This window comes from Squalius cephalus (genome assembly GCF_949319135.1).
Source record: "Squalius cephalus genome assembly, chromosome: 16".
Taxonomy (NCBI): Eukaryota; Metazoa; Chordata; class Actinopteri; order Cypriniformes; family Leuciscidae; genus Squalius; species Squalius cephalus.
Genome location: NC_137137.1, coordinates 11742607 through 11755405, shown reverse-complemented (window position 1 = coordinate 11755405; position 12799 = coordinate 11742607). Strand labels below are relative to the sequence as shown.

The 12799-nt window shown below is 37.3% G+C and overlaps 1 protein-coding gene across 1 annotated transcript; it reads left to right on the top strand.

The window, feature by feature from the left end:
- Positions 1-558: 558 nt before the first annotated feature.
- gpr37l1b (G protein-coupled receptor 37 like 1b) lies at positions 559-4219 on the top strand. The gene is made up of 2 exons (XM_079897988.1): positions 559-1347; positions 2238-4219. Exons 1-2 carry the CDS (start codon positions 721-723, stop codon positions 3078-3080), a joined length of 1470 nt encoding a protein of 489 aa, XP_079754114.1. The 5' UTR covers positions 559-720; the 3' UTR covers positions 3081-4219.
- The last annotated feature ends 8580 nt before the right edge of the window (positions 4220-12799 follow it).

Genomic DNA, 12799 nt, shown 5'->3' with positions numbered 1-12799 from the left:
AGGGCCCGGGATCTTGTGCTACGCCCCTGGGTAGTTGTGTAGCTGTCTATGGAGGGACCGAAAACTCAGATTTTATCAAAAAGATGAATGAACTAAAGTCTTACGGGTTTGGAACGACATGAGGTTGAGTAATTCATGACAGAATTTTAATTTTTGACTGAACTATCTCTTTAACAGATAACATGTTGATTGAGATTAAACACAAAGTTATATTTATGTTTTATGCATCTAGATAGATAGATAGATAGATAGATAGATAGATAGATAGATAGATAGATAGATAGATAGATAGATAGATAGATAGATAGATAGATAGATAGATAGATAGATAGATAGATAGATAGATTCATTTGTAGTCTCTTGAATTCACCTGCTTGACCAATGTGCATTAAATAATAATTATAGTGAAATTTTAGTGCTTTAAAATATAATTTTGATGCCAGCAGAGGGCAATCACACCCATCAGTCAGTGAGGGACAACAGCAAAAGGGGGTGTGACTCCATGGACCCCTATTGAGAGGGAGCAGCCATCCATAGCTTTGCTAAGAGAGCTGCTCTGTGCCAACAGGATTGCAGAAAACAGAGCCTTTTGGCACAAGGGATCCCAAACTGCTGCAGTGCCTTCACCAGGGTCCACACTTCAGCCTCTGCAGTCTGTTTTAGGTGCTGATTGTAAAGTAGTTTCCTCTTATTTGTATATTACTGGACTTTGAATTGAAGATGGGGATGAGAGATTATAAACTGATTTATGTTATGACTCTGGCTTTGCTTTTGAGTGCTTGGGCTTCAGAAGAAAAAAGAGGAAGGCCAGGGCATAAAGAGCAAAACAAGACATCTTTAGGAGAGGATAGTTTTGATCAAGATGATTCACAAGAAAGCACACAGCAAGAAGAAGTCCTTACTGTGGAAGATGAAGATAAAGGATCCATGGACACACAAACTACAAGTCATTTGCCGTTCACAGATGTGACCAATTCTTCACTGGCTGAAATTGGAAACAGCACTGACATGACTGCTGAACATGTCCCTAGTAGCAATCCAACAAAAAGGAGCATCACAAAAATCCACAATCCTTTGTTTCCAGTCACTGACAGCTCTTACAGCGCCTATGGGATTCTCTTTCTGGCTTTTGTGGTGTTTGCCTTCGGCATCGTGGGTAATCTGGCGGTAATGTGCATTGTTTGGCAAAATTACTTCATGAGGAGCGCGTGGAACTACTTTCTTGCGAGTCTGGCTTTTTGGGATTTTCTGGTGTTGTGCTTCTGTTTGCCTGTGGTGGTCTTTAACGAACTCACCAATAAGAGACTGCTGGGGGATTTCTCCTGCAGAGTTGTGCCTTACATAGAGGTGAGGCCCAAGTCTCAAGTTTACTTATAATTGTGATCATTTTCACATGGTCTAATTTACCTGAAGAATTTAAAAGTGTCCAAAGTTTAGCCAGTGCCACTATTAGCTCTGGATTACTAACACTACAAACCATGTAACGTAACCTTTTATCTTTAACTTCTATGTTTTCATATAACATGCAGAATGAACAATTATAAACACCCAAGTAGAAGATATCTAAAAATCCTTAAAAATCTTTATGCACATCTATGATTATTATTTATAATTATAATTATAATCAAAACATATGTACCGCTGTTTGGATTTAAATAGGCAAATGCTTAAGAGTCAATGATTGAATCATTATTGCAGTGATTATTATGTTTGTAGCATGTTATATGTTGAGCCAACAGGTCTTTTAACCCTAATTGATGGAGCGTGTAGCTTTTCATTTCTTAAACCACCATGTAGAAAGACGTATCACGGCCATATTTCTGGATGACAATGTCAAGATTCAGGCTCAAACTGTGAAAGAATGGTTGAGAGGGAGCATGAAGAATCATTTTCACACATTAATTGGCACCTCTCAGTCCAGAACTTAAATTCATCGAAAGTCTTTGGGATGTGCTGGAGTAGACTTTACAGAGTGCTTGACTCTTGCATTGTCAATACAAGGTCTTGATCAAAAATCCATGCACCTCTTGATGAAAATACCATCACAACATTTATTTGCAACATTAAGTGCATCCGTTTTTGGTCAAGATCCAAAAGAATTATCGGCTTATTGGTATTGAAGAAAATTTGTATCTGGGTGCATCCCTACTAATTCATTTCGAATGTATCTCATGAATAAAATAATGGAAAACACACACATCTATTATAACAATAATGCTTTTTTGCATGCTCTCCAGGTAACATCTCTTGGTGTGACAACCTTCAGTCTGTGTGCTTTGGGCATTGACCGTTTCTACGCTGCCACAAGCTCCCTGCCAAAGGCCCGGCGAGTTGAGCGCTGTCAGAAGGTCCTGGCCAAGCTGGCCGTGGTGTGGATTGGCTCCATGGTGCTTGCAGCTCCTGAGCTGCTCCTGTGGCAGCTGCATCAGGTGACTTCACCTACTCTGGGTGACCAAGTGGACACCTGCATCATGAGTCCATATCCAGATCTCCCTGAATCCATCTATTCTCTCATTATCAACTACCACGACGCACGCATGTGGTGGTACTTTGGCTGTTACTTCTGTCTACCCGTTGTCTTCACCCTGCTCTGTCAACTGGCCACCTGTCACGTATCCGGCGGGAGCGGAAGTTCTCCCAAGCGACCAGAGGAGCGATCCCTGTCCAAAAAACAAAAGCTTCATCACGCTCACCAGGTCGAACGGCAGCTCAACTGCACAGTCATGGCGCTAGCGGTGGTCTATGGTGTCTGTACGCTGCCGGAGAACGTTTGCAATCTGACCCTGGCGTACGCTCCCATCCAGGTGTCTGAGGAGGTGTCTTCTCTTCTGGCCCTCATAAACCAGTTTTTCCTGTTCTTTAAGTCGTCCGTGACGCCAGTGCTGCTGCTTTGCCTGTGTAAATCTCTGGGACAGGCCTTCATGGACTGTTGCTGCTGCTGCTGTGAAGAATGCCAACCAAGCAACTCTTCATCCACCCAAAATGTCGCTGAAGGCAAGCTCAAGACCACCAATGATGTCTCCTCCATTTTTTTCGACAAAGCCAAGGACAGTTCAACCATTTTGTCTATTGGAAGTTGAGTAGGGGGATCCTATCCCTAAGTGATGACATCATGGAACCACACTTGCTACCTACCTTCTTCCCATCGTCCACAAGTGGCCATCTTTACATTTGCAGTTCTTACCGTTATGTTGGAGCAAGTTAGCTTTGTTCTGATCTGAGGCCAGTTTGCAATTCTACATGGTTTAGTAACAAACTTAGTGGGTACAACAACATTTTCAGACAACATTTCAGATCTAAGTTCTAAGCTTGGCATCTGAAGACTAATTAATTCTTAATTATGAAAAATCTGATTTTTCCCCCCCATAATATCTCAGGATGGCTCAATGTACCTATAAAGTCTTAAATGGATAATTCACCCAATCATTTACTCACCCTCCAAACCTCTATGAATTTTCCGTCTTCTGTAGAACAAACAATAAGATCTTTTGTAAATGACTATGATACAAAATCATAGTCAATGGGGTTCAGTGTTGTTTTGGACCCCACTGTCTTTCATTGTATGGACAAAAACAGTGAAATGGAAACATACCGTACAGGTTTGGAAAAACAAAATGATGACAGAATGAACTATCCCTTTAATATATCACCAGGGTCTCCACTTAAGTCATTGTAATTTTGACTTCAAATGCCCCACACTCATTCTCCTACTTTTATGTACAGACAAATATCAATTTTACACATAGCTCCAAGTGTATAAATATTTAGCTAAACACTGAGATCAGAAATGCAGTGAATACTACCATATCACAAATAACACATAATCTTGTTCATATGATAGGAAAACTTCCGAAACAAAAATGTAAGGAGTATTTGTCTGTTACTCAGGCAAATGTTATTTATCACTTATTTTAATTAATGCCACTTTTTCATAACCACTGAACCATTCTTCTACATTGTTGATTGTCAACTTCTGTACTGTATATAAGCACTCAGCTGTATTAGAATGTAAATAGATCATTTTTGAAAGCAAAAACCCTGAGCAAATTAGCTTTTCAAGCCCTGTTATGTAGTATGGTAGTACGAAAAGACAGAAATTGAATGGCGAATCTCGCCAAGGGACTATTGAAACTTTTGCACATAGTTGCTTTCATAAGCGAATTCTTTAAAAGTTCATAAACAGTTTATCAAACTCTATTCAATAAATGCCTTTAAATAATTGGTGTTGTCTCATTCATCTTTGAAATTGCAATAAATAGTGTCAAGAGTTGTACTAATCTCTCAAATGTCCATCAAGGCCTGAGGGAGAAGATTTGTCTTCGCAGACTTGGTTTGTTCATTCCCATAAGGTTCCTATTGTTCTGAAAAGGAGATGGAAGCTTCTACTGTGAATATCAATGCCCAGACTACGGCTGAGTTGCCAAGACACCGTCTAAAAAATTCACGTGTTTTTCCAGAATGGCCAAATGTGAACAAAAAACCCACTTGGATTTGTCACCTATTCTTGTCAATGTAGGAATCAAAGAATTTGTCAATAGTACAACGTTTGTATGCTTGTCATGTTCGTCGGTGTGCTGACCAGTGCACGTGGAAGCAAGTATAGACACTCAAAGGAGTCATTAGTCATATAAAAGAAGTGTTTTTGCAGACAGGATCTCGAAAAACTCATCATCAACCTGATCATCTAACATTGTCGACCGTGAAAGATAATAAACCGAATCAAAGATACAAATGTCTGGGTTAGACCGACATGTGTGCTCCTGCTGGGGTTGTTGGGCGGGGGGGTTGTGGTTTTGGCTAACACTCAGAGCCTGTCAGAGATTCAGAAGACAAGTGAGAGAGGTAGAGAATGGCCTCATTAGAGAATTGAGCAGGGCTTTAAGAGAGGAGCTCCACTGGCCATAATGACTGAAGGAGAACAGACGAGGCTCTGTTCCCATGAAGTTTGTGCCACAAATCAACAACTCTCCTCACAACACTCCACGCCAACGCGACAGGAAGCATTATACTACAGTAAATCATCGAAATTAAACAAAACACATCCATTAGGAGAGGTAGTTCTGACGTTCATATTTAGATTTGGGAAGAAAAATTGCTTTATACTTCATGTTCATTTTATGGCTATTTACGGTCTGTCAAACAGTCAGTAATATGTCATGAGTTCTTATTGAGGTAACTTCCAGGACTATGTCAGTTTGGGTTTAACAATGTAGAGAATGTAGAAATGACTTTTGAAATCATTCTTATTAATATTTATGTATTTTTAAAAGTGTATTTGTTTTAATGGTTTTCTAACAATTTCGTTTTTCTACAATTGAATAACCGATGACAGAATAAGCAGAATCCCAGTGTAAGGCTGGAAGCTTACGCTGCTATTTTGAACCAATAATCGGAACAAAAGGCAGTTGAAGGATAACGTGCATAATTCAAATATTTATCTGACTCCAATACAATTAATCTGACTCCATTAAAGTTGTTGTTATTCTTTAACCTCTTATTCTTTAAAGGTAAAGGTCTTTCTTAGAACTGATAGGAAAACGTAAGATTTAACCCGAAAGTTATAATCACTTTAGCTTTCAGCGTAATCAGTGATAAATGGAAAGATTCTCAAAGCCTTTAAAGCAGGCAAAGTTATTTATTAAGTTACATGTTTAAACATACAGACAGTAGAATGGAACAATATACTGTATAGAAACTTAGTTGTAAAAAATAATGCCGAAAAAGCCTTTCTTATAGTATGAGGTTACGCACCGGTGTGCGGGAGTGGCAGGGTTAAAGCCTTTCTCCTAGATCAACCGTTACCTTTCCTTCTTATACCCTGAGCAAAGCATTGTTAAGCATGAGTGGAATACCAACACCAACCAAACCCAACCAACAGGAAACCAAAAGATGAGGCAAATGGGTGGAGATCCAGAGGGGGAGAAGAACATTAACATATTCTCCTCAATGTATGTTTAAGCAATAGTGCCTAGATTGTATATTAGGATACTTTAATATCTCTATTAAGTTCACCACCATTCATTTCAGTTTATAAGATGTCAGATGAGACCAAACATTTCATAGTTACATATTAGAACACACTAATAAATAAACAGTATGTAGTTGAAAGCATATGTCCTGTGAAGCAAATGGTACAGACGTGTCATTGAGGTGCAAACGACTCTGTCTCTCCCAACAGAACCATCCTGTGCCTGGAGTGTCCCAACAGTCCTCAATCAGCATATTGATGAAATCCCTGCACTAGATTTTTTACTTAATTAGCCTACAGAATTGAATGAATAGTGAAAATGTCTGATATGCTTTTAAGAATAGCCATTAATTAAATGTTTTAAGATGGGATTTTGTGCCATCTATGGTCAAGAGAAAAATTAAGATGGAGGGATTGGGTCATATCCCATCATACCCTACTCATCTTTCAGTCGACAAACATATATTTGTTGTCATGCTCCAAAACTCTTTAGATTGAGAAAATAATGTGGGCTCAAGATTAGTTGTGGTTTATTGGCCAACACAAAACGACAGAATATTTTCAAACGTTAAGCAAAGGGCTACAGAAAACAATTCTAATTCAAAAGATGCACTTCCAAATGCAGATAACGCCTACGTTGGCAATTTACCCTGTCTGTGTACAAAATGCATGGTGTAAAATGATTTGTCACTGCATAAGTAAATAAAACAAAGAAACCATGGAGTTGTTAAATAGAAACACTGTAAAAAAAAAAACGGTAGCTGTGGTCGCCTGAAATTTACCGTAAAAAAATATGGTAGCAACGTTTTAGGTTTAACAGATTACAGATTTAACAGTAAAATACTGTTTCATTAACTGATCATGTTAATTTACCAATTTATTGAAGCAGTAATATCTGTTTTGTACCTTTATAATTACTGACACCACCAAAAACAGTGGTGATGAGTCACATGATGAATTAAAACTCATCACTAGTAGCTTTTCCACAAGTTGAGAAGGTCAATACTATTACATAGGTGCACAGTGTCATTCACACAAACATCATCATGATAAAACACATGACATTAAAACATTTAACAAACATCAATTTACCAACATTAGAAAATCAATATATCTCTAACATAAAATCTAAATAACTGATTGGAAAGACTAAGATGAAACGGTTATTTCAACAAAAATAGTGTCATGCAGGGAATTTCTGGGGAATGTTGTTTTTGACTGTAAATTATACAATGACGTTCTTTTTCGCTTAAAAAAAAAACTGTAAATTTAACAGTATTTTTTAACAGTAAAATTACATTAAATGTACGCTTCGATCTATTACAGTTATTCACCGTATATAGTACGGAAACTTTCTGTTAACCAATTCACTGTTTATCAATGTAGCACTTTTACAGTCTTTTAGCGTTAAAATCACGATCATTTTCTACAGTGAATAATAGTCACAACACATGATCTTGCTTTGGTTCTGTTTATATAATTGAGTTTGTAAGACATTACTTTTTTTTTCTATAATTATGTTTTCCAAACATTTCTTTAAAGCTACACTGTGTAGGATTTTCTCCCAACTATCGGTGAAATTGTTTATGACTACCAACTGAACATTACTTTCTAGCCCCTCCCATTCGAGGGCGTTTTAACTCCTACGGTGGCCGTATTATTTCAAATCTGCCGGCAGTCGCGAGTAATCTCCCCCTCGCATTCGTCACGGTGCCACTGAGTGTCAAAAAGCGAAAGGCGAAGCTTGAATTTCCAGGTATGTCCCTCTTTGGCTAATGTATTTTCAAGATGGAGGCGCAACATGGCTGCCGCCATTCGAGCGATTCGCTAGTATGTATTCTAAATGGCAGATTATACGCTTAAGAGAATACTTGATTAGTTGGTAGAAGTAATTACACATTAATGAGCACATATCATTTTGAAAGAACAAAGTGTTTTTTGCTAAGAATCAACTTAAAAAAATTACACAGTGTAGCTTTAAATGAATGTAGGCCTACTGTAATATATTCTAAAATAATGTTTATTATTACTTTATGGGTTAGGTTTCTCCCATTCCCAGGGGCAAACACCATACACATTTTCATCAGAAAATGTACAAATTTATGTTGCATATCAATGTCAAAACGAACTAATGATTCTTTCTCTATGGTTTCATGAACACTGTTAAAAGTGAATAGTTGGATCAACTAAAAAAAATTACTTCAATTGGTAACACCTAAAGAAATCAAGTTTTCTCAACTTAAATTATCACGTTTTATCGTGAAAATAAATTCGTTACCAATTGAAGTAATTTGTTAATCTTTCCATTGCACAAAAGGTTCTTTATAGTGGAAAAAGTTTCTTTACATTATTCAAATATTCTTCACACTAAGAAAAAAAATAATATTTTAAGAACTGTTCACTGAAAGGTTCAGTTCTGAAAATGGTTCTTCTGTGGCATCACTACGAAAACCCTCCGAAAAATCGGAACCTTCATTTTTAAGAATGTGTGCTCCCTTGAGAGTCAGTTCACTTTACATTTTGCACTGAAATGTGCATTAACAGATGAAAGTCTCAGAACTCGAACCCCAGCTACTGACACTTCTTTAGTTCTGAAGGATGCACTCATCAAATATTTGTGTGTCTTTCAGAGCTATTTTGGCATGGCCAAGATGACAGGCTGGTGGGGTGAATCCAGGGCTTCCCGTTTCAAGTCACCCTCAGCAGACGTGAGAAAGTGGTGAGTGTCCTGTGTGCGGGGACTCTCTTATTCTCAGACTAAACTCAATGAGGAAGGACTAATATGACCTGAATGTCCTGCACTTCTGAACAGAACGCTGTCTCTCCGCGCCTTGTTAAGGGACAATGTTTGTTTTGTTTCACAGAGTTCTGAGAGGGGGTGGAAGGGGATGGGGAGTCCGTGAGAGATTCAACACAGTTGCTGTGGCAACTAGCTTTGGCCCCTTGAGTACACTAACATACAAATCAGGGTCTGGACTGAGGTCCTGGGCACAAAAAAACAACGCAAACGGAGCCATGGACCACCGCGAATAGAAGACAGGAAACGCTAGTGAGTTTCATTCTGATTCACTAAATCATGATGCCAGTTTAAAGTTTTCCATTGCACTTTCTTGTCATACTTGTGTATTCAATGCACATGGCAATCTAAAAACAAGAGTAGGTACTGCAGTGGCTCCCGGGGAGGCCACATTTCCCTGCTTCTCGAGGGCTCAGGACATCTCAACCCTTTTTTCCCCTTCCTGTTGTGTGCCAAGGTTCCAATAGAGAACAGAATTGCACTGTGTGAATCAACAGCACAGTCCGTCTAACAATTACTTTTGGTTGTGAGAAACAGATCACAAAACAGAAGTAATATTCAGTTCAAAATCATATGATATTCATTGCTCAGTTTTCTTTCAATTTAATCAAGTCTTCTTACTTTTAAGTCAAATGACAAAAGCTTTCCAAACAGCAATAGTGATGCAATACAGAGGAAAAAGTAATGAAAACTTTTTTCCTCACTTTGTGTTAGAAAAACTAAACTATCATATTCTCAAATATGAGGACGTGTCTTATATATACATACAAGACACGTCCTAATATTGCATTATATATATATATATATATATATATATATATATATATATATATATATATATATAGTACCGTTTGGGATCGGTAAGATTTTTAATGTTTTTTAAAAGAAATCTCTTATGCTCACAAAGGCTGCATTTATTTGATAAAAAAAGAAAAATAATAACAATAATATTGTGACATTATTATAATTTAATATATATATATATATATATATATATATATATATATATATATATATTAAATGGTAATAATGTCACAATATTACTTTTTTTTTTTGATATGCATAGGAGAGGAAACGTCGGTCCTGAAGAGCCGCTGTCCTGCAGTTTAAATAAGTATCAACAGCGCCCCCCAGTGGTCACAACTGCTCATTGCAAGAGTGGCTCACTTTCTCCGCGAAATGGTACGGAAAAAACAACTATTTATTTGTTTATATCGAGTCACCTTGATTAAAACTTTGTCCCACTGTAAACTGGGAAAAGTTATAAAGTTTAGAAAATAGTCATAAGTTCTCAATTTTCGCTGCAGAGTTTTCTTATTACCTCATCATCTTGTTGACACCAGCAGGCCATTAGAAACCAAGCCTCCCTTTTCAGCTTGCTGCATTCCTTGTGTAATGTAAACAGAAATACGCTAGAAAGACGGACATAATAGGCAGGAAGATGTACTTTAAACCAGCCTTTATTAATTATTATGGCAGAGATGGGGTTTGGGGCTGTGTCCATGGGACTGTTTCTGGGGGTTCACTTTTTATTTTACCTACCTTTTGTATTCTGCATGTTTCTTACCCTTGTCTCCTGTTCTTCCCTCAGACTCATCCCCCAGAAACAGTCCCATGGACCCAGCCCCAAACCCCATCTCTGCAATAATAATTAATAAAGGCTGGTTTGGCCTGCCTCTATGTATTAGCTAATGCTCATGGGTAGCCTATGGGTTCCATTCAAAACTTAACATTAAGTATTTCACTGCTATATGTCAACTAGATTCAACAAGACATTTTCACCTGGCTATACCCAATGTTTAGATCTGTTGTATTTATGCAAATTAGTATTCACGTGAGAAAAGAATGAATAGGCGTATGACGGCTATATGGGTCTTTTTCTAAACTTTCCCCTAATGGGATTCTTCTGGGCTTTTTTCCCGTACTCAGGACATATTGAGGATACAAAATCAGTTGAGTTTGCTTGTGTTGCAATTTGTCCTAGGTGACCCATTTTGGCTTAAAATGACAGGACTATAAGTTTCATTCACAATACACATTCATTATTATTATGCCAGAAATCGGCTTCGTAATGTTTCTTGTCCCCAGCTACAACATTAGGCTACACGAATCGCGTAAATTATGGCTAACTCTATAGATTTGAGCTCTTGTTTATGAAAGTTGAGGCTTTTAATCGCATATTTGTCTTATGAATGGAATGGAAATTAGGCCTATTTTCAATTCAAAATGGCGAAATTAGACAAAAGTGTGTTAGTTTGCCAGATTATTTGTGTAGGTCGTTTAATATTTCTATTCTTTAATATTTCTATTCTAAAAAAGCTGTCTTGTCAAATATAAAATGTTATCGACGAGCGGTGAGTGAAAGTGCGCTCGCGACATTTTCTTTTGCAGTCTCGCGCATGACATGGCGTATTGATCTGTTCTGGTTCTGACTGTGTCGTGGGAAACAACCACGGCAAGGGAAAAGTCAACCACAAACGTATTGACTTTACACATGATTTAGAATGACGTTCCAAGAACACTGGTAACTCATGGTAGGCTACGTAGTGTGCGTACAGGCAGGGGCGCCACATGATCGAAGTGTACCATTATCTGTAACAAAACAAAAATACACTGGTAAAAACTAATTAATAAATCTGATTGAAACTGGATTTGTTTTGCTGTTCACAGACTTGAGGACAAGATTTAGACATGACGTCACATTTATTTCACAGAAAGAAAGAAAAATCATGACTAATTCAAATGAAGAGAAAACAGAAATGATTAACTTTTGCGGTGACAAAAACAAACCATAACACAGATATTACAGTCAAAAAGCACTGAGGTCTCTACAATTGCCATATCAAAACATTCACAATAGAACGGTCAGCAACAGCAATACATACAGTATGTTACAGTGTCAAAGGAGATCCAGCTACACAAACAAATTCAGGCCCAACAGCTATTATTCCAGTTCCGTTAGAGGTTGCCAGATCACCATGATAAACTCTCATTATGTGAACTCGAGGGCCCATACATGTTTATACATGGTCTAGTTATGCACAATAGTTGTCATTAGGACATCTGTTGCTGATACTGTAAACATTGTGGTGGATTTATCAAGTTGTCTTACCATCCTTAATATTGGGACCAAGATTTGCTAGTAGGCTACTGAATTATTTTTTATTTTAAGAATTACTTTTTTCCAGAGATTTGTTTTGGGGAGGGGGGGGGGGGGGGGGGGGATAATCTGATAAATTATATTTTGTCTGTAGGGGTCATTTGGTATAAAGCATTTGAGGCCTATTGCAGAGGCTTAACATTTTCATAATCCCAATTGGTTACCTTCCCAGAAGAAAGGCCAACGTGATTAGATTATAAATCAGATGTTAATTACTCTAATTTTTTAAGTTACAGAAGAGGAGAGCTTTATACAAAAAAAAAAAAAGACAGCAGCAAAACTAATATCACAATGAAAAACAAAACAAAAAAGTGATTAATAGTCAATGTTTTGCTTATTCTTTGGAATGTCAGACAATGTAAAAATGTCATGTTATAATCAATACTGCAGATGATGCTTCTAAATTGTTTTGCTTTACCTGAATAGGCACAAACAGATAAATTTAAAATATTTTGGATTTATAAAATAAAAACATTGCATGTAAAACATACTAAGAGATTTTAAGGGTATAGATACAACAGGATGTCTTCATTTCTTTTTAAATACATTACCTTCCTAAAGATAAATAAATGTTTGCTTCACACATGCAGTGATCATGGCAGAGTTTAAATTGGCTTTTTTGTTTATCAGTGTTTAAGGCCTGACCGTGAAGGTCAGCTGTCTGTGTGTGTCTGCCAAGCATGAAGAAGATACTGTAGCTAATCTATAGATGCATTTAATGGACAATTGTAGGCTACATTTAAATTCTACATTTAAAAAGCTCATTTAAAAAACATTCAAGAACTGTGGTCCACCAAAGTTTTGTCCCTGATAGAATTTACAAATAGGTTAAAACATGAGGGTTTAAAATCAATTCATGGAGATGGCTTTAAAA